The sequence below is a fragment of the Sus scrofa genome, chromosome 16 (genome assembly GCF_000003025.6).
Source record: "Sus scrofa isolate TJ Tabasco breed Duroc chromosome 16, Sscrofa11.1, whole genome shotgun sequence".
Classification (NCBI taxonomy): Eukaryota; Metazoa; Chordata; class Mammalia; order Artiodactyla; family Suidae; genus Sus; species Sus scrofa.
In genome coordinates, this window is record NC_010458.4 from 34,528,958 (window position 1) to 34,550,991 (window position 22,034).

Sequence of the window (22,034 nt, forward strand, 5' to 3'; positions counted from 1 at the left end):
GAATTATCAAAATGTAGAATAAAGAATGGCCTGTAAATTTGGGAGAAATTTATGCCATTACAGGAAGCTAAGAGTTTCATGATAATTAGCTTTTATCTGAATGTTATTCTGAAATGCGTTTAGTGTGCTCTGTCAGCACAGGCTAGGTTATGCAGTTTTAATTAAATCTCGGTAACTAAAAGATTTGTTTCTCTTAACCTGTTCATTGTAGGCTTACAAGGGAGGTTATGCTTATCATTATTGTTTAGGGATTCAAGCTGATAGAGAAACTACCATCTTGAACATTATCAGTCACTGTGCCAGAACGGAAAATATAAGTATTCACACCAGCAATTAAATAGTTGGCCTGGAAGTGGTTCATCACTACAGTTTATTTGGTCTACCCACTGGGGCAAATTGCATAATCCTGTCAAGTGCCTAGAAGGCAGAAAGCTAAACATACTTGGCTAACAGTATTTTAATTGCTACTGTGCTATTTAACTGTTTTATCACTTTGTGTTGGTCATTTAAAGGAAAGAACACATTTCTGTAGTAGTCCTTAATGTGAACTAAATTATTTAGCAGGTTAAAAATATTTTTGTGTGTGAGTTCCTGTCGTGACCCAGCGGTTAACGAATCCAACTGGGAACCATGAGGTTGTGGGTTCAGTCCCTGGGTTAAGGATCTGGCGTTGCCATGAACTGTGATGTAGGTTGCAGACACAGCTTGGATCCCGAGTTGCTATGGCTGTGGTGTAGGCCGGTGGCTACAGCTCCGATTAGACCCCTAGCCTGGGAACCTCCATATGGCACGGGAGCGGCTCTAGAAAAGGCAAAAAGACAAAAAAAAAAAAAAATTTTTTTTGTGAATTTATTTGAAAAACCTACATTGATATGTTTTTTTTCCTCTCTCAGGGCTCAGCTGATCCTCTAAATAGTGCTTTCCATTTGACCTACAACATGGTTTTGAACTTACTACGAGTAGAAGAAATTAATCCTGAGTACATGTTGGAAAAATCCTTCTACCAGTTTCAACATTATAGAGCAATTCCCGGAGTAGTAGAGAGTAAGTATGCAGTTACCATAACAGCCTTATTTAGCTAGGGGAGTCTAAGTAGCAAAATTACTATATTATTGGCTACTTTGGCCTTTTTTTTCCCTGGTAAACCAAATCTTCAATCTGGCCATCGTAACCACCTAGAACATTTTAAAGTGAAGGTAAGGAAACTCCGATAGGACATGATTCTCTACTTGATTCAAATTTAGTATAATTTATTTTTATAGACGTAGCATATTGTAATATATTCGTGAATAACGATATAACAAAATGCCTGGTGTATTAAAATTTTACTTGCAAGGAGCATGTATACTACCCTTTTACTGTTTTCCCATTGTACAAGAGTGCCATAGCATACATTTATGAATTATTGAGGAAACATGCTCTCAGCTGGATTTGAGGTTAGCTATTTTAGAATTTATAGCTCTTGGAGTTCTCTTGTGGCACCATGGATTAAGGATCAGATGTTGTTGTTGCAGCAGCTTTGATCCTTGCTGTGTCTCGGACTCGATCTCTGGCCCAGGAACTTCCACATACTGTTAGCATGCCACCCCCCCCAAAAAAATGATTTTCTAACTCCTAATATTAAGACAGTCCTTTCTAATGTCCCACAACTAAGCATTCTGTGGTAACTTTGTTCAAGTAGAATTGTTTATTGTGTGTTCATCCTTACATATTTTAGAAGATATCCTGGCTGATCGACATGTAGAGCTGCTTAAAACTTAGAAGCATAGTTTTAAAATACTGGTTTGGGTAAATCTTATAAAAGTAACGCATAATCATAAGGAGGAAAAAAAACCCAGAAAACTTAGCAAAAGATACAAAGGAAATTTAAGATCATTTGTAATCTCACACAGAGACAGCCACACAACCGCTGTAAACGCTTTGTGGTTCCTGCATCTTTTTTGTTTTTCATGCATATTTTTCATATTTTTTAAAAAGTAGTATCAAATGTGCAGTTTGGCAATAGTAATGATGGTACTTATTATTTTTGTTGTTGTTGTTGTTGTTGCTATTTCTTGGGCCACTCCCGTGGCATATGGAGGTTCCCAGGCTAGGGGTTGAATCGGAGCTGTAGCACCGGCCTACGCCAGAGCCACAGCAACTCGGGATCTGAGCCGCGTCTGCAACCTACACCACAGCTCACGGCAATGCCGGATCGTTAACCCACTGAGCAAGGGCAGGGACCGAACCCGCAACCTCATGGTTCCTAGTCGGATTCGTTAACCACTGCGCCACGACGGGAACTCCCGGTACTTATTATTGATATCATTTGTTAAACATTTACCGTATGTCTGACCTTGTGTTAAATGCTTTACATTCACTAACTCACTGATTTTGGCTTTTTAAAATTTAATCTCAAGTGTTCTTTGAAAGTATGGTTTTTAATGACTACATAATAATTTCATTTTAGAAAGGTACCATGATTTATTTAACAATAAAGTTAAATTTATTTTAACAAATAGATAAGATGCTACCCATTCAGTTTTTATGTAGCTGAAAGTAAATGAAATGTAATAATGTGCCTTAAAAAAGTGAAAAAGGCTTGGAACCTCTAAGTGAGTTAAATTCTTATATTTATTTTTAACCCTCACCTGGATGGCAGAACATATTATTTCCTCTTAATTTCTTAGGTCTTAATTAAAAGTGCCTTCTTCATTACAAACTTTAGAGCCAGAAACAGCTTTGGCATTATTTTACAGATTTAAAAAAATGAGGCATAGAGAAGTTAAGTCAGTATGTAATGTAAGGTTACACATTTGATTGATGGCAGGTTTGAGATGGGAATATTAAACTCCTGCACCTAAGCTATACTGTTTTTATTAAAGCATGGATCATCCCCTTTTAAAATGATAAGAATAGATGTAACTTCTCTGGTGAAAAAAAAACAAGGCTGGAAAAAAAAAAAAGGATAAAAAAAAACTTGAGCTGGTTGATTTTAAGACTTACCTTTACTTAGATTTCCACAAGCAAATCTATTGATTAAATCTTTAAAACACACCTTATAAAATTAATCACAAATGTATAGTTTTAGATCACATTAATTTTAATATTTTCTTGTGAAATATTTAATGCCATTTGTCTTATGATATACTATAGCCTTAACAAAGAGAAAGGAAAATATGATTCTCTTCTCAAAGAATTGTGTTTTTAAAGGAGCTATAAATCTCCCCTCCTCCTGCAAAGAATTATATGTGATAATAGAATTTAAAAAATCAACAATATTTAAGTACAGTGTGGAAATGGGTTTGAGTAAGGGGGGTTTTAAAATCAGATTAATACCAAAGAAGGAAATTTACTAATTTTACTTTGTGTCATAGACATTTCAGATGCTTTATTTAAGCAAGTATAAGGTTACAAGTCTGCTTAAATACTTTAAATAAAAGGAATGAAACTTTAAAATATTCCTCCTAGGCAGTTAGCACTATGTCATGCATGACTAGGATAATTATACATACATATACAGCCAGAAAGATTGAATAACTGGAAGAAAGAGGTTGCACATTGGTACACCTACCTTTGCTTTTTCCCCTCCTTTGTAAAAATAGTGTATTTGAACAATTATTAAACCACTTTTTAAAAAAATTGAATGTAATTGTAATTGACTTACAATATAGTGTTAATTTCAGGAGTATAGCAAGGTCATTTGGTTATTCGTATATATGTATACATCTGTATTCTTTTTTTTTCTTCACACCCATGACATATGGAAGTTCCTGAGTCAGGGAGCAAATCTGAGCCCTAGCTGCAACCTACACTACAGCTGTGGCAACATGGGACCCTTAACCTACTGTGCCAGGCTGGGGATTGATCTCGTACCTCTGCAGAGACAATGCCGAATCCTTAAATCCACTGTGCCGTTGCGGGAATGCCTGTATTCTTTTTTTTTTTTTTTTTTTTTTTGTAATTCTTTTCCATTATAGTTTATTACAAGATTTTGAATATAGTTCCTATGCTGTACAGTAAAACCTTGTTATTTATCTATTTTATATATGGTTGTGCATCTCTTAATCCCATACTCCAAATTTATTCCTACCCTCTTCCCCCTTTGGTTAAAGTAAGTTACTCTTTAAACTTTCTTCTTTTGTAAATCCATAGAAAATATCCCAGATATGGCAAGGGATAGAGGGAGAACTCTTAAAGTGTTTCACCATTTATTTAAAGCCCTTCTTAAAACTTTAGCTGGGCTCAGATTGTTCAATATGAACAAGACTCTGCTACTCACTCTGTGAACTTAAACATCACCACCATTTCTCCATTCCTTGTCCCCTGTCTTCTCAAGCTGTTGTTGCTGTTGTTTTCAGGGTGGTTCTAACTGATTTACCTTTTTAAAGGATTGGAACATAATCTTTGACTCCTTGTGTTGCTACTATATACTTGAATGTTACAATGGAAATAACCTCGCATTTCCCCACTTTTCTTTTTAAAGGGCAAGACCTATCTTTCTAATATTTGGAACTAATAAATAGATTAAATATCAAAATTATAACAGACCTTTTAATGGAGGAGGTAGGAACTTAAGTGATGAAGGTGCTAATTGATGAGGTAATTGCAACACCTTTAGTAGTTTGCAGGACTGAGAGTTGTGACCGAAGAAGCATGTAGTGTAAGAGAACGTGATTAGAGGTGATAGGGGCTATCCTGTGTGCTTTGAAAATGCAGAATGCATCTTGAATCAGATTTATTCTTATTTCACTGTTACTTGAAAGAGTATAATTCTTTTTGATATTGCTGTGTAGAATCTTTTCAGGAGACCTGGTATTATTTTCTACATTTTAATTATTCACAGAATTAAAATGTAGACTCTTATCTTTGGAAGCATAGAATTACTCTCTATTTTACAAATACAGTTCTTTAATTTTATAACAAACTCTGATGGCTGATATACATAAGATGTTTTCCATTTTTATTTATTGAATCCACAGTAGATTTTCCTGTGAGCCATAAGAGTAAAAATTCTAGGATTTCACTGTTCCTTTACTGAAAAGAAAAGTGCAAATCTAATTTTAATCTTTTTGCTTAGTTTCATAAATAGATAATGCCACGGTTAGCAGGAGCTAAGGATTTAAGACATGGGTTTGAATCCAGACTCCCTCAGCCTTACTTTGCTCCTCTATACATTTGGCCTAATATCAAGTTCATCCAGCTCCTCGTAATTAAATGATATCATTTATGTTAAATGCTCAGTAAGTGCTTTTTTTTAAATTAGTGATAGTATTGCCATAGAGCAATAAGGCCATTTAAACTTTAACCTTTTGTTCAGTACTGGGAGTAATAGTCCCTTTCTCCATCACTCACAGGTCCGTATCTATTGCGCATATGATATGAATATATTTTTGGAGCCATCACCTCCCCACCCCTTCAAAAGAAGGAATTTAATTCCAGACTCTTAAGAGTTTATGGGCATATCTCACATGCTATTTCCTAATATATGAGGCTTTACATGGTGATACACTGCAGGGAAACCAGCTTCTTCAGCCAAGGTTCCTATACCCTTTGATTGATGTGCAAGAGATGCTGTCCTTAATTTGGAGGAAAAGCAGGCTGCACCTAAACTAACTTCCTGGAATGATATATAGCTGTAGTTAGAATTCTAAATATGAAACACATGTGATTTCTTAAAATGTCTCTCAAACTTTTGATTCATTAGTTAAATGGTCTGAGTAGGGAAGTGATTTGGAGTGGAGTGGAGGATGATGGCAGTGATGATGCATGAAACAGAGTCTGTTTATTACAGCTCCATAAACACCTCCTGTCAGTGCTTAGTTTTATAATTGTATCTTTTTCTGATAAAGCCTTTTATTCTCATATGAAAGGAATACACTTCCTGTAAGAAGTGATGCAGTTCATTTAAAAATAACCAGGATGTGGAGTTCCCATTGTGCCACAGTGGAAGCGAATCAAACTAGTATCCATGAGTGGGTTCCATCCCTGACCCTGCTCAGTGGATTAAGGATCTGGCATTGCTATGAGCTGTGGTGTAGGTCACAGACGCGGCTCAGATATTGTGTTGCTGTGGCTGTGATGTTTGACCCCTGGCCAGGGAACTCCCATTCGCTGAAGGTGTGGCCCTAAAAAAAAAGCAAAATATAAAAATTAAAAACAAAAACAAAAACAGAAAAACCCAGGATGATCTGATATGCCTTGAGGGTGCAAAAGGCCAGAAGTTAGAGGTAAAAAGAAAAGAAAAAAAATTTTTTTCAAAGCACATGTCTCAATACTTCAGCAGACTTAGTGGTAGCATATGACTCTGATATCACTAAAAACAAGCAATCAATAAAGATAATAGGATTGGAGGAGAAGGAAGTGATCTACAAACTCTGGGTCTCCTCACACATCACTGATAACATTTCAGTCTCCTCCAACTTCTTTTTCAGCCAACATTTTAAGTATCTAAATGTGTGCTTTCTTAAAATGTGCCCAGAGGTGAACTGTATATTCTTTATGAGGTTTGACTAGGGGCAGGTATGATGGAAACATCGTTACTGTTCTTGATTTTTCTAAGAAAGAAAATCAAGTAGAAGGAGACTGTAGAGAACAGTGTTACAGTTGCTGCCCATTTCTGATCATGTAGATTATATACTGAAAATTCTTCATACAAGAATTGATCTTTCCACAAGCCAAACTTAAGTGATGGGACTTAATAATATATGTTATAAAGATACACATATCTGCATCTGTTTGTATCAACAGATGCAAATTTCTATGTAAGCAATTATTTTCAAAAGATTCCTGAACAGCTGGAAATAAAATGGATTGTTCATTGGTAAGGGTAAGGGGAATCCTACATCGGTACTTAAGACTCCACCTAGACTTTGATTCTGCTTCCACATAGCATGTGATTTGGGTCAGTTCTCCTAACTGTGATTCAAGTCCCAGAAGAATAATACAGATATTATAGTAACTATTTTGAATACCTGAAAAGATTATAAGGGTCAGATTAAATAATTTTAAAAACTACTTTTTCAGCTATAACGTGCTCACCACGTGTAAGCTGCCCTCGCCATCAAATACCTTCGATTAGCTCTCCTAGGGTTTCACCTTAAGTTAGGACATTCTTTGGAGCTAATCTGTGCTTCTCATACTGTCGTGCAGCCCTCCTCTGGTTGCGTTTAATGAAATCAAAAAAACTGCTAGCCACCACATGGTTGTTCTCCATCTCTCTAAATGTGAAATGCTGTTAAGTTGCTTTTTCTCCCTCTCTCCCTTCAGGTGCTTCTAAATGCATATTGTTTGTTCTATTCTGGATCACCTCTTGTACCCAAAGATGATTATTTCATGCCTCAGTGGTGTAGATTAAAACTGAACATAGAAATGAGAAATCCTCAATGATTGGAAGAATAGTCAAGCATTTTTTGGAAGGCATAGTTGTTTCCAAAAATAAATTATTGTCTAGGACTAACATTGGAATAAGGCAGGAAAAAGTCCTCCTACTCTTGTGGCTGTACCTTCTGTAGGAGTGGACTGATGGATGAACTCTGTTGAGGCCCTAGGTGTCAGGCTGTGTTGGTTCTAAGGATATAAGGGTGTCCAGGGTGAGGGCTGGGTCTCAGGAGCTCACAGAAAAACTTGAGGGGTGCAGAGGTAAGCTGAGGGCTAGGGGCTAGACTGGCAAGGGAGCATGAAGCTAAGTATGCAGGAAGAAAGGGCTCTCTAGAGGTCAGCTTACAGGGGTAGGGCGCAGGTTACAATGTGCTGTTGGAAATTAGGAGCTGCCTGTGAGGCAGATGGGATACTATTCTGAGGGAAGGAAGAGAAGTGACCTCTAAAACACATTCTTTAGGAGTTCCTGTTGTGATGCAGTGGAAAAGAATCAGACTAGTATCCAGTCAGTCAGTCAGGGATCCGTCATTGCCATGAACTGTGGTGTAGTTCACAGGTGTGGCTCGGATCCCGAGTTGCTGTGGCTGTGGTGTAGGCCAGAGGCTGTAGCTCTGATTAGATCCTTAGCCTGGGAACTTCCATATGTTACAGATTGGAGTTGCCACTGTGGTGCAGTGGATTAAGAATCCGACTGCAGTAGCTTGGGTTCAATCCCCAGCCCGGTGCAGTGAGTTACAAAGGCTCTGGTGTTGCTGAAGCTGTGGTGTAGGTCAAAGCTGTGGATTGGATTCAGTTCCTGGTCCAGGAACTTCCATATGCTGTGGTTGTGGCCATTGAGGGAAGAAAAAATAGATGCAGAAGGGAAAAGACCTGGGAAATTGGAGCAAGAAACAGATTTTTAATAGTTTTTTTGTTTTTCTTTTTAGTCAAAAGATCATTTTGTTGGTGACTTGACATATTTCCCTTCTGTCTCCATGCAGTGTGTTGAATTTTGCTGCTCTTTTAAGAATAACTATGTAGGGTGGGCATTTGGCTGTAAGTTGGATAAGTATGGGATATTAAGGAAGGTTTAGCAGTCAAAAACTTTGCTTTTCTTATTCCCTTGCCTGATAGCACATTCCTAGTTTTTCACATTTACCTTTTTCTTCTTTCTGAAAAAATAAATAACTAGGATGATGGAGTTATGCCTAAAAGAGTACAAAAGAACAGAAGTTAGAGGGAGCAGTCTGTGAGAAGATTGAAGATGATGATGATACAGTAGTAATATCCTTCCTGTTTACAGTGTTATATATTGTTAGCTATGTACTTTATATATCTTTTGTCAATTTCTAACTATAGCCTTGTAGAGTATATCTACTGTTGTTATCCTTATTTTGTGGATGAAGAAAGTGAAGCAGGTTAAATAGAGGACTTTGATTTATAGAATAGAACTGAGAGTCCAGAAGTAAACCCATATGTCTATGGTCAGTTGATTTTTGACAAATGCTGCTGGCACAACAGGATAACTATGTGCAAAAGAATGAATTTGGACCCTTATCTCACACCATATAAAAAAATTAACTGAAAATGGGTGAAAGTCCTAAATGTGAGCTGAAATCATAAAATTCTTAGAAGAAAACAGGTATAATTCATAACCTTGACCTTAGCAATGGTTTCTTAGATAAGACATCAAAAGCACAAGCAATAAAAGAAAAAATAAATAAATTGGATTTCTTTAAAATTTTGAAACTTCCACGCTTCAACATATACCAACAACAAAGTGAAAAGAAAGTCCGTGGTGTGGGAGAAAACATTTGCAAATAATGTATCTTATATGGGTCTAGTATCCAGAATATGTAAAGAGCATTTACAACTCAACAACAAAAAGACAATCTAATTTTTTTTGTTTGTTTTTTATGGCTGAACTTGTGACATATGGAAATTCCTAGATAGGGGTCAAATCAGAGCTGCAGCTGCATTTGAGCCACAGATGCAGAGTCACAACCACGCCAGATCTGAGCTGTATCTGAGACCTACACCAAAGCTTATAGCAATGCGGGATCCTTAACCCACTGAGTGAGGCCAGGGATCGAACCTGTGTCCTTGTGGATACTAGTTGGGTTCGTTACTGCTGAGCCACAATGGGAACTCCAAGATAATCTAATTTTTAAATACACAAAAGGTTCAAAAGGGCACTTCTCTAAAGAAGGTATGTAAATACATGAAAAGATGCTCAACATCATTAGTCATTAGGGAAATGCATATCATAAGCACTTCATATTCGCAAGGATGGGTATTTACTTTTTTAAAAGGTAATTAACAGAACGCTGTGGTCATTGTAGAAAATAGTTTAGTGCTTTTCTAGAATCTGTGGTAGTGATAGTTTCATACTTTGTGACTGTGTTACATGTCATTAATGGTGAATTTTATGTTGTATGTATTTCACAATGGGAAGGAGGCATAATGGAGTGAGTGAGGAAGGAAAGTCAGCACTAGATACAAGAATTGGAGCTAGGAATGGCATCACAGATGGTTAGATTAACTAAAAGGACAGTTGTGAAAGGGGTAGTGTTTTGACTAAGTAGAGAGAGAACTATGGTTGAATTCCTGTCTTAAGTTTTAGAGACATAGTCCCAGATGGTTGTGGCAGCCTGATGACATTAGCAAACTGGATTCTTTGCCAGGGTTAAAACAGCTATTACTTAGAAGATCCAAAATAGTGCTGTCCAATAGAACTTTCTGTGGAAATAATCCTGTCTAAATTTATAGCCACATAGTGTCTATTGTCTGTTATAAAGTGCTGACATAGAACATTCTACCTTCATATGTTTACAGGACATTGCTCTGTTCAACTGTGTAGGTCTAGGATTCTCAGGGTTAGTCTCCTCTGCCATCCGCAGGAGAGAAACAACTCACCCAATAAAACCACTGCTAGTTTAGAATCATTTTGAGGATTCACAGTTAGTGTGTTGGGGAACTCTGGGATGAGACAGAGATAGTGAACCTTAATGGAGAAGGGGAAACTAGACAACATGCCTTATGGTTGTCTCTGAGGTTTTTCTTCAGATTTTCTATGCAATCTGAATTTGTTCCCTGCAGTTGTAGTAGGGGGAAAAAGATGTATCTTTGGTATAATTTAATAAGGTATATAATTTTTTGATGTTGTATTTGTGTTTTAACTACAGAGGTAAAGAACTCAGAAGAACAGTATAATAAAATAGTAATACCAAATGAAGAAAGTGTAGTCATCTATTACAAGATTAGGCAGCAACTTGCCAAGTTGGGTAAAGAAATTGAAGAATATATCCACAAACCAAAATATTGCTTACCATTTCTTCAACCAGGTCGTTTGGTAAAGGTATGTCGTTTTTTTTTTTTTTTCACAAATTATGTGGATATTTGGATATTTAGTATTTTTTGGATAAAGATTCCAGTTTTTTTCTTAGCTTTGGTAAAGTGTTTCCAGCTACAATAGTTGATCTGTATTAATTATGTAGATCACTGTTTTACATAGCATTGATTAAGGAAGGTGGGGGTCATGTGAAAGCCTTTTAATTTCTATTGGTTTTCATTTTGAGGGAATATAAACTACACAGTTTTGGAATTAACATGAAATATTTCCAGTTATGAAGGGCTGTCCAAAAATAAGACAGTTTTAAGTGGTGGATGAATTTATTTAGCTGTAAAAGGCTTTAGATGGTTTACAAACAGACGCATCATTACCATTTTTAACATTATCAGCCAATTGAGAGATTCCTGTTATTGCTGTTTTAGAAGCTTATGAAACTTGACAGTGATTTCTTTATGTAGGGTTAATATCTTTTTTCTTAAATTTAACAAGGCTCTATCAAAAAATATTTTATCAGGAAAACCAAGAAAGTTTTATTAGCCTATAATGTGGTCATGGCATCTAAACTGCCTTTTGGACATACATTCTTTTTTATTTGCTCTGCTTTCTTTTCAGGTAAAGAATGAAGGAGATGATTTTGGCTGGGGTGTAGTGGTGAATTTCTCAAAAAAGTCAAATGTTAAGGTAAACAGTTGTCTTTAAATTAGAATTGTCTTTAAATTTTTAGTGAAATTTCTTTTTCAGAGTCAAGAAATTGATCAGATTAGAAATAGGAGTTCCTGGAGTTCCCGTTGTGGCGCAGTGGTTAACAAATCTGACTAGGAACCATGAGGTTGCGGGTTCGATCCCTGGCCTCACTCAGTGGGTTAACGATCCAGCGTTGCCATGAGCTGTGGTGTAGGTCGCAGACACGGCTCGGATCCTGCGTTGCTGTGGCTCTGGCGTAGGCCAGTGGCTACAGCTCCGATTCGACCCCTAGCCTGGGAACCTCCATATACCGCAGGAGCGGCCCAAAAAAATGGCAAAAAGACCAAAAAAAAAAAAAAAAGAAATAGGAGTTCCTGTTGTGGCTCAGTGGGTTGTGACATAGGTCACAGAGGTGGCTCGGATCCGGTGTTGCTGTGGCTATGGAGTAGGCCTGCAGTCGCAGCTCTCATTCAACCCCTAGCTGGGGAACTTCCCTATGCAGCTGTAAAAGAAAAAAAGAAATAGCATTGCTTTAAGAGAAGCTATATTCTGTCATAAGGAATTTTTTGAATAATCAAATTTTATCCTTAAAAAGTGGTATGATTATTTTCCTAATACTGTCACAAATTTTAATTTCATGACAATTTAAATTTCTCTGAGTTCATCAGTCCTTTGTGTAATTTTATTCTTAATTGAATATTAGAAAAAATTAGCATCTGACACTGAAAATTAGAGTTTCGATTTGGGTATATGTTAGAAACTTAAAAAATAACTTAGGAAAGCTGGTCAATTTTATTCTCTCTAAATGAAGGCAATAATAAAGTTGATTTTGATCATTTATATAAAAATTTGAAAAGATTACTTATTTATGAAATCAAGGGTGATTTTGTTAACTTGTTGGAAAAATGATACGTCAAAATTAAATCAGCCTACCTGTCTGTTATATTTTCTTTACCTGCAATAGACATCAACCTGTTAATTAACAATATATGGCCCCAAGGAAGACATTTTATATCTCCGTGTCAGTTTTTATCTTTAAATGAAAGGTTTACATAAGATGATATCTGCAGTATTTTAAAGTTGACTATTTCATGATTTTGTTTATTAACTTCTTTGACCGACTTACATGTAAATTAAGCTTTGGGATTGAGCATCAGCCCTGAAATGTATAAATGAACTTTGAGATATTGAAGCCATTTGCTGTGGAGAAATAAGTTCATAGGTTTGTGATAAGTATTTTAATTAATGATCTATGATTAATCCCACTGAATAACTTCTTAAGTATATTTATTATTGCCATTTTCATAAATTATCATCTGTATTAATAATTATTAATTTAATAGGATTTTTTCCTAGGTATTGTCATATTCATTGTCTCATTTGATTCTAATTTAATAAGCATTCATTGACCACAGACACAGATTCCCCTTACTCCCTCATTTGATGACCAGTGACAAACAGATAATGAAAATATAAGGCAGAATATGAAATGCTTCAGTAAAGTTTAAGCAAAGTGCATTTGGAGCAGGAGGAGGAAGAAATTCTATCTGAGCTATTAGATATGGCACCTGAGAAGGAAGGGAATTTAAAATTTTAAACAGAACCTTGAAGACTGATTAGAATTTCATTTGATGGATATTCACTGGTAGGGTATGAGTGGTATGCAGCAGGCACTGAACATTTCAGGTGAAGGAAAGGAATAAAATCAGAGTATTGAGGTTAATCATGAGTACTTAAAATACATATTTTGAGTATATTGGGTCTAAATTTAAAATTTGAAAGCAGTGGCAGGCCAATGGAGGTTAATTGGTTGGTTAATTGGTTTGTTTGAGTGCTTTTTTTTCTTCTAGTTTTATTGAGATACAATTGACATATAGTACTATATAAATTTAAGGTGTACAGCATAATAATTTGACTTGTATACATCATGAAATGATTTCCACAGTATGTTGAGTGAATACCCATCACCTCATATAAAGAAATGTTTATTTCCCCTTGTGATGAGAATTTTTAGGATTTGCTCTTTTAACTTTCATATGTAACATACAGCACTGTTACTTATATTTATTATGTACATTATATCCCTGGTATTAAATTATCTTATAACTGGACGTTTATATCTTTTTACTACCTTCATCTAATTCTGCACCACCACCACGTTTGGTAACCACAAATGTGACATCTTCATGAGTTTGTTTCTAAAGCATAAATGACATACAATTATGTGTTAGTTCCTTTTATATAACATAGTGATACAATATTCGTATACATTTCAAAATGTTCGCCATGATTCTAGTTGTTACCATGAAAGGATATTACATAATTACAGACTATATTCCTCATACTCTACATTTCATGCCTGTGACTCACTTATTTTTAACTGAAAGTTTTTATCTCTTAATTGTCCTTATCTATTTCTCTCCTTCCCCCACCACCCTCCCCCCAACAACCACCTGTTCTCAGCATCCAAAACGGTTTCTGTTTGGTTATGTTTGTTCATTTGTTTTGTTTTTCAAATTCTACTTATAAGTGAAATCATTCAGTATATGTTACTCTTTGTCTGGCTTATTTCATTTAGCGAGATATCCTCCAGGTCCATTTATATTGTTACAAATGGCAAGATTTCATTCTTTTTTATGGTGTCTGTATGTGTGATCTTCTTTATCCATTCATCTATTGAGGGACACTTGTGTTGCCTCCATACCTCGGCTATTGTAAACAATGCTACACTGAACATAGGGCTGCGTATATGTTTTTGAATAATGGTGTTTTCATTTTCTACCAATAAATACCTAGGAGTGGAATTGCAGGATCGTATATGCTGGATCATATGTGTGGTAGTTATATTTTACTTTTTTGAGAAACCACCATACTGTTTTCCATAATGGCTATACTTTACATTCTCACCAACAGTGCATGAGGATTCCTTTATTTCCACATCTTCACCAACACTTATTATTTCTTACCATTTTGATAATAGCCATTCTGACAGTTGAGAAGTGACGTCTCACTGTGGTTTGTTTTGATTTGCATTATCTTGATGATTAGAGATATTGAGCATCTTTTATGTTCTTGCTGGCCTTCTGAATGACTGCTTTGGAAAAATGTCTATTCAGATCCTCTGCCATTTTTTAACCAGGTTGTTTGTTTTTTTTTGGTATCAGGTTATATGAGTTTTTTGTATATTTTGGATATTAACCCCTTATGAGTTAAATCATTTGCAGATACCTTCTCCCATTCAGTAGGTGATCTTTTAGTTTTGTTGATAGTTTCTTCCACTAAGCAAAACCTTTTTAGTTTGAGGTAGTCCCATTTGTTCATTTTTGCTTTTGTTTTCCCTTGCCTGAGGAGATAGATCCAAAAAAATATTACTAAGCCCAGTGTCAAAGAGTTTACTGCCTGTGTTTACTTCTGGAAGTTTTATGGTTTCTTTCACACCTTATGCTTAAGTCTTTAATCCATTTTGAATTTATTTTTATGCATGTTGTGAGAGAGTGGTCTAGTTTGATTTGTCAGCATGTAGCTGTCCATTTTTCCCAAGACCATTTGTTGAACAGGTGTCTTTCCCCCATTTGTGTTCTTGCCTCTTTTCTCCTTGATTAATTTCCAGTGGAAGTGCAGATCCATTTATAGACTATATTCGTTACATTGATCTGTGTGTCTTTTTATGGTGCCAGTACCATACTGTTTTGATGCTTATAGCTTTGTAATATAGGTTTGATAATACCTACAGTTTTTGTCTTTCTCAAGGTTGTTTTGGCTATTTGAGGTCTTTTTTGCTTCCATTCTTATCTCAGAAATATTTGCTCTAGTTCTATAAAAAAGGTTTTTGTCATTTTAATAGGGATTACATTGAAACTGTAGATTGCCTTGGGGAAATATGGTCATTTTAATAATCTTAATTCTTCCCATCCAGGAAGACAGTATATCTTTCCATCTACTTGTGTCATCTTCAGTTTTGTTCATTAGTTCTTATACTTTTCCTATAGTATGTAGTATAGTATAGTATAGCTTTTTTTCTTTGCCAGGGCACATGGAAGTTCCCGGGCCAGGGATTGATCCCTCACCACAGCAGTAGCAACACAACAGATCCTTAACCCCTGAGCCACCAAGGAACTGCTAGTATAGCTTATAGTTGTCTCATAGTAGGTCTTTTTACGTCCTTAGTAAGATTTAGCCATAGGGATTTTATTCTTTTTGGTGCAATTATGAATGGAGTTATTTTTTAAATTTCTTTTTCTGATACTTCTTTGTTAGTGTATAAAAAGTGCAGCAGATTTCTATGTGTTAATTTTGTGTCCTGCATCTTTACTGAATTTATTGATGAGCTCTGGTAGTTTTTTGATGTCATCTTTAGGATTGTATAGTATCAGGCCATCTGCAAACACTGAAAGTTTTACTTCTTTCCAATTTGGATTCCTTTTACTTCTTTCTTTTGTCTGATTGCTGTGGCTAGGATTTCGAATATTGTATTGAAATAAAAGTGGTGAGAGTAGCCATCCTTGTTTTATTCCTGTTTTTAGATGAAATGCTTTCAGCTTTCCCACTGAGTATGATGTTAGCTGTGAATTTGTCATATATTGCCTTTATTAATGTTGAGGTATGTTTCCTCTCTACCCACTTTGTTGAGAGTTTTTGTCATAAATGGATGTTGAATTTTGTCAAAAGCTTTTTCTGCATCCATTGAGATGACTGTGTGACTTTTATGCTTCAGTTCGTTAATATGGTGCATCAATAATTGGTTTATGGAAATTGAGCTGTCTTTGCATCCTGGGATAAATCCCACTTAATCATGGTGTATGGTCTTTTTAATGTATTGTCGAATTTGGTTTGCTAATATTTTGTTTAGGATTTTTGCATCTATGTTCAGCAGTGACATTTGCCTGTAATTTGCTTCTTATGATCTCTTTATCTGGTTTTGGTATTAGGGTGGTGTTGGCCTTGTAGAATAAATTCAGAAGTGTTCCTTCTGCTAAATGTTTCATAAGACATACCTGTGAAACCATCTTGTCATCTTTACTTTCTTGATAGTGTACCTTGAGGCACAACAGTTTTTAATTTTGATATAATCCAATTTCTATTTTTCTTATTACTCAGGCTTTTGATGTCATGTATAAGAAACTGCTAATGTCACAATCATGAAGATTTACCTCTTTGTCATCCTCTAAGAAGTTTATAGTTTTGCTTTTACATTTAGGTCTTTGATACATTTTGAATTAATTTTTGTAAGGGCCTTAAGATGAAGATCCAACTTTTTCTTGTCCTACATTTGTTGGGAAATCATTTCCTCAGTAAATGACATTGGCACCCTCATCAAAACTCCGTTGATCATAGATACATGAGTTTCTTTCTGGACTCTTGAGTTTTATTCAGTTGATCTGTATGTCTATCTTCATGCCAGTACCATAGTGTCTGGATTATTTTATCTTTGTGGTGAAGGTTTGCAAAATGGACTGAGAAATCCTCCAGTATTACTCTTTTTCAAGTTTATATTGACTATTCTCCGACCCTTACAATTCCATGTGAATTTTATTATCTGTCAGTTTCTACAAAGAAGTCAGCTAGGATTCTGATAGGAATTGCATTGAGCCTGTAGATCTTTTTGGAGAGAGTATTGTCATTCAAAGACCACTATTGTGTCTTTTGATCATGAATATGGGATGTTTTCCTATTTATTAGATTTTTTAAAGTTGTTTGCAACAGGGACTTCCCATTGTGGCACAGTGGAAACAAATACAGCTAGTATCCATGAGGATGTTGGTTTGATCCCTGGCCTTGGTCAGTGGGTTAAGGATCTGGTATTACCATGAGCTGTGGTGTAGTTTGCAGATGCAGCTTGGATCCTGTGGTGTATGTAGGCTGACAGCTGTAGTTCCAATTTGACCCCTAGCCTGGAAACTTCCATGTGCTGCAGGTGCAGCCCTAAAAAAATAAAGGGGCAAGAAAATTGTTTCCAACAATACTTTGTTTTCCAGGTATAAATTTTGTACTTCTTTTATTAAATTATTACTGAGTATTTTAATCCTTTGATGCTTTTGTATATGGAAGTTGTTTTAATTTCATTTTTAAACTTTTCATGGCCCACATGTTAATACAGTTGACTTTATATATTGATCTGGCATTCTGCAATTTTGCTAATTTTATTAGTTCTAATAGTTTTTTAGTGGGTTCTTTTAAGATTTTTTCTGCAAATAGAGAAGGTTTTATTTCTCTCTTTCTCTTCTGGATGCATTTTATTTCCTCTTTTTGCCTAATTGTCCTAGCTAGTACCTCCAGTACAATAGTGATGGAGCAGATATCCTCGTCTTTTCCCTTCGTTATTTTAGGGGGGAAACATTCATTCTTTCACCGTTAAGTATTATAAGTGACCTTTATTGAATTGAAGAAGTTTTGTTTTATTCCTCATTTGTTGAATTTTTGTCATGAGAGTTGTATTTTGTCAAATGCTTTTTATATGCTTATTCAGATGATCGTACGGCTTTTTTTTAATTATATTTTTTGTTTATTCTGGTACAGAATGTTATATTAATTTATTTTTTTCTTTATACAGCTACTTCTATGGCATATGGAAGCTCCCAGGCTAGGGGTCCAATTGGAGCTGTAGCTGCAGGCTTACACCACAGCCACAGCAATACCAGATCTGAGCCACATCTGTGACCTGTGCTGCAGCTTGAGGCAATGCCAGATCCTTAATCCACTAGGTGAGGCCAGGGATCAAACTGTCTCCTCACAGAGACTATGTTGAGTTTTTAACCTGCTGAGCCGCAGTGGGAACTCCATATTAATTGATTTTTAGATATTAAATGAACTTTGGATTCCTGGGATGAAATCCTATTTGGCCATGTTCTGTTATCCATTTTTTAGTGTTACTAAATTTATTCTTTTATTTTTTTTTAGGGCTGCACCCACAGCATATGGACGTTCCCAGGCTAGGGGTTGAATCACAGTTGTAGCTGCTGGCCTATGCTACAGCAGTGACAGATCCAAGCTGCATTTGTGGCCCATACCACGGCTTACTACAATGCCATAGCCTTAACCCACTGAGCAAGGCCAGAGTTCAAACCTGCGTCCTCATGGATGCTAGTGAGGTTCGTTTCCACTGAGCCACGACGGGAACTCCTATAACTGAATTTGGTTTGTTATGTTGTTAAAGATATTTGCACTCATAATCAAAGGAGATACTAGTTAGTTTTCTTTTGATGTCTTTTTCTGGGTTTGGTATCAGGGTAACTCTGGCCTCATATGACTTGGAAAGTGTTCTCTTGTATTTTTTGGAAGAGTTCTTGAAGGATTAGTATTATTTTGCCCACTGAGTGGGGCCAGGGACAAATCCATGTCTTCATGGATACTAGTTGGGTTTGTTACCACTGAGCCACAATGGGATCTCCTAAAGTATATTTTTATCTACTATTAGTGTAGCCCACTTAAGCTTTTATTGATTGTTGCTTATTACATGATATATCTTTTTCCATCTTTTTTACTTCCAAGCCTTTTTGTATTAATGAACTTAAAGTGTGTTTCCTGTGGACATAGTTGAACATCATTTTATCTAGACTGACATATCTCTGCCCATTCGTTGGGTTGCTTAATCCATTCACTTTTAATGGTTAGATCGATATATGTCTCATTTCTTTTTGCTTTTCTATTCCTCATTTACTGCTTTCTTTTACATTGTGTATTTTCTTTTTTTTCTTTTTATTATTTATTTATTTATTTCTTAGGGCCTCACCTGTGGCATATGGAAGTTCTCAGACTAGGGGTTGAATCAGAGCTATAGCTGCTGGCCTATGCCACAGCCACCGCAGCTTGGGGTCCAAGCCATGTCTGCGACCTATGCCATAGCTCACAGCAACGCTGGATCCTTAACCCGCTGAGTGAGGCCAGGGATCAAACCCATATCCTTGTGGATACTTATAAGGTTTGTAACCCACTGATCTGCAACAGGAATTCCCTAAGTGTGTATTTTCTAATGTGATACTTTATTTATGTCTTTTTTTCCCTAGGTATATATATTTTTTTATTACTTTCTTAGTAGCTGCTAGTGTCTTCCATATACATATTAATAGAATTGTGTCAGATTTATACTAACTTAAATTCCAGTTAGTTATAGGAACATTCCTCTTTTTATACCTCTGTTCCATTTTTCCTCTTTTTGTGGTATGGATGTTATATATATTATGTCTATAAATGTTACAAGCCCACCAATACATATTATAGTTAAATATTTTATATAATTTTATGACTCTTAATGAAGCTTAGAGGAGAAAGGTAAATATTTATAACTTCTGTTGTATTAAACTTCTTGTTTATTATTTCTGGTTCTCTTTCTTGTGGATTCATGTTACCATCTGGAGTTATTGACTTAGCCCAGTACAGCTTTGCTCCCACCCACCTCCTTTGTGGTACTGGCAAATATACTACATTTTTGTTGCACTCTCAACAATTCAGTATATACATATTGTCTTATGTAATTGGTTTTTAAGTCATTTAAAAGGAAATAGTCATTTATAATTTCACAGTTGCCTTTACCAGTGTTGTTTCTTCATATGGATTCAATTATAACATCTGGTGTTGCTTTCAGCCTCAAGAACTTCCTTTAGTATTTTCTGTAAAGCAGCTTGCTAGCAACACATCTCAATTTTTGCTTATTTGGGATTGTCTGTCTTTGAATAAATCTTTGCCTGATTAAAGAAATTTTAGCTAAGAGGTTTTTTTCTGTGAATATGCTAACCCACTGCCTCTGGCCTCCATGCTTTCTACTAAAAGTGTCTGCTATAAACTGATTGTAATCCCCTTGTAAAAGGTGAATATTTTTTTCTTCTTACTCCTTTCAAGAGTTTCTCCTTGTGTTTGGCTTTTTGCATTTTTGCTATAATGTGTTTGGGCATTTTATATAATTTATAATGTATAAGAGTACATTTTTTTGTATTTATTATACTTGGAGTTCATTGAGTTTCCTGTTTTTCAATGTGATAAATTTTCAGCCATTATTTTGTTAAATATTTTTTCATTACTTTCTATCCTGTTTTTCTAGTATTTCCATTATGGATATGTTGTGCTTATTGGTGACCTACATTTCTCTGTGACTTTGTTCATTTTTCTTAATTTTTTTCCTGTTTTTTAATTGTGTCATTTCTTTTATCTTCATATTTGTTAATACTTTCTTCTATATCACATTTCTGTTGAATCTTCTAGTGATTTTTTTTCATTTCAAATACTTTACTGTTGGTTCTTTTTATCATATTTATCTATTGACATTCTCTGTTTGATTGTTATTGTCAGAGAAATTGGAAGAATTGATTATTATCCCTTCCTTTACTTCTTTATAGTTCCCTGAGTTCTTTGCACATACTTATAATGGTTTCCTTTAAGACTTGTTTAACACAACATTTGGTTATTCTCATAGGCACTTTCTATTGCCTGCTTTTTTTTTTTCCTGTTTTATAAATCATGGTTCATAAATTTCTGTCTTTGTCCGTAATTTTTTCTTGTAAATTGGCCATTTAAAATAATATGTTGTAGCATTATAGGCACTGGTTCTTCTCCCCACCCCCCACCCTGGTTTATTGTTTTTATTTGCTTGTTTATTTGTTTAGTGAGCTGCTAGACTATTTGAGTGAAGTCTATTCAGCAACCACCCCCACCCCCCAGTGCTGAACCTTTCATGCTTTTCCTTGGCGCAGCCTTTGATATGCCTACAGTTACCCTGGTGTAACAGTGGTTTTGAAAATGGTCTCTTTGGGCCTTTTCCTGAACATACCCTGCTGTTAAGCTCACTAACTGCAGGAGACTCTTCCCAGCACCCCACTCCCCAACCCTAGGTTTTCTCCTGTAAACCAGCTGGCCTATATTTTGCCTATATTTCCAGTGATTCTATAGATCTCTATTTGTCTTTCAGCATGGCCTCCACTGTTTTTTGAGCATGCTCTAAGACTTGGATTTCTCAACTCTCTTGCAAATGAAATGACTTTCTTTGGGAAGTTACTAAGAGCTGTCTGTTTCAAGGCTTTCTTCTCCCCCCACCCCAAGCAAAATCTCTAAGCCAGTTTTAAAGTTTGGTGTGGAGATAGTGATCAACTTCTCTCTGGGTGACACTCTTGTTAGGACCTGAGAGCTAAGTGGAGCATCAGAGTGTCTTCTTAACATTCCTCACCCAGGTTGGAACCAATGCTTCATAAACCAAGACAAGGATAAATGAGGCCCCAGCATTCTCAGCAGTGTTATATCCAACCAGTGGGGGCAGGGCAGAAAAAGACATCACCCACCCCTGCCAACTGAAATTTGCACAACCAAAAAGCTGAGAATTATATTTTATTTGGTGGACATAACTGAGAACTTAATCACGGGAGGCAGCCTCACAGATAGCTCTGAGGGACTGTTCTGAAGTGGTAAGGGAGAAGCCAGGCTATATAGGAGTTTTTAACAACTCATCAAAAATTAGTAGAACATCAAAAATTACTACTAATTAAAGAAAACCAAACATTTTAAGTTAACTAATTTGGCGTTTTTATGTGTATGGGAAGATATTAAGAGCCTGGGCTTATTGCAGTTTTTACTTTGATATACACCTTTAACTATCTAGGGCCAGTGTCCTGTTTTTCTTCATCCTAAATCCTCTCAGGGTACACCATTGGGGGTGACTGAAGAAGCTCATGGCTTG

The 22,034-nt window shown here is 35.9% G+C and overlaps 1 protein-coding gene across 1 annotated transcript in view; it reads left to right on the forward strand.

Moving 5' to 3' along the window:
* Positions 1-22,034, forward strand: part of SKIV2L2 (Ski2 like RNA helicase 2) — a 127,282-nt gene that overhangs the window by 50,731 nt on the left and 54,517 nt on the right. Inside the window, exons 16-18 of the mRNA XM_003133964.6 lie at positions 894-1,044; positions 10,524-10,696; positions 11,303-11,371. Of these exons, the coding sequence (XP_003134012.3) occupies positions 894-1,044; positions 10,524-10,696; positions 11,303-11,371 (393 nt within the window). The remainder of the gene's footprint in view (positions 1-893; positions 1,045-10,523; positions 10,697-11,302; positions 11,372-22,034) is intronic.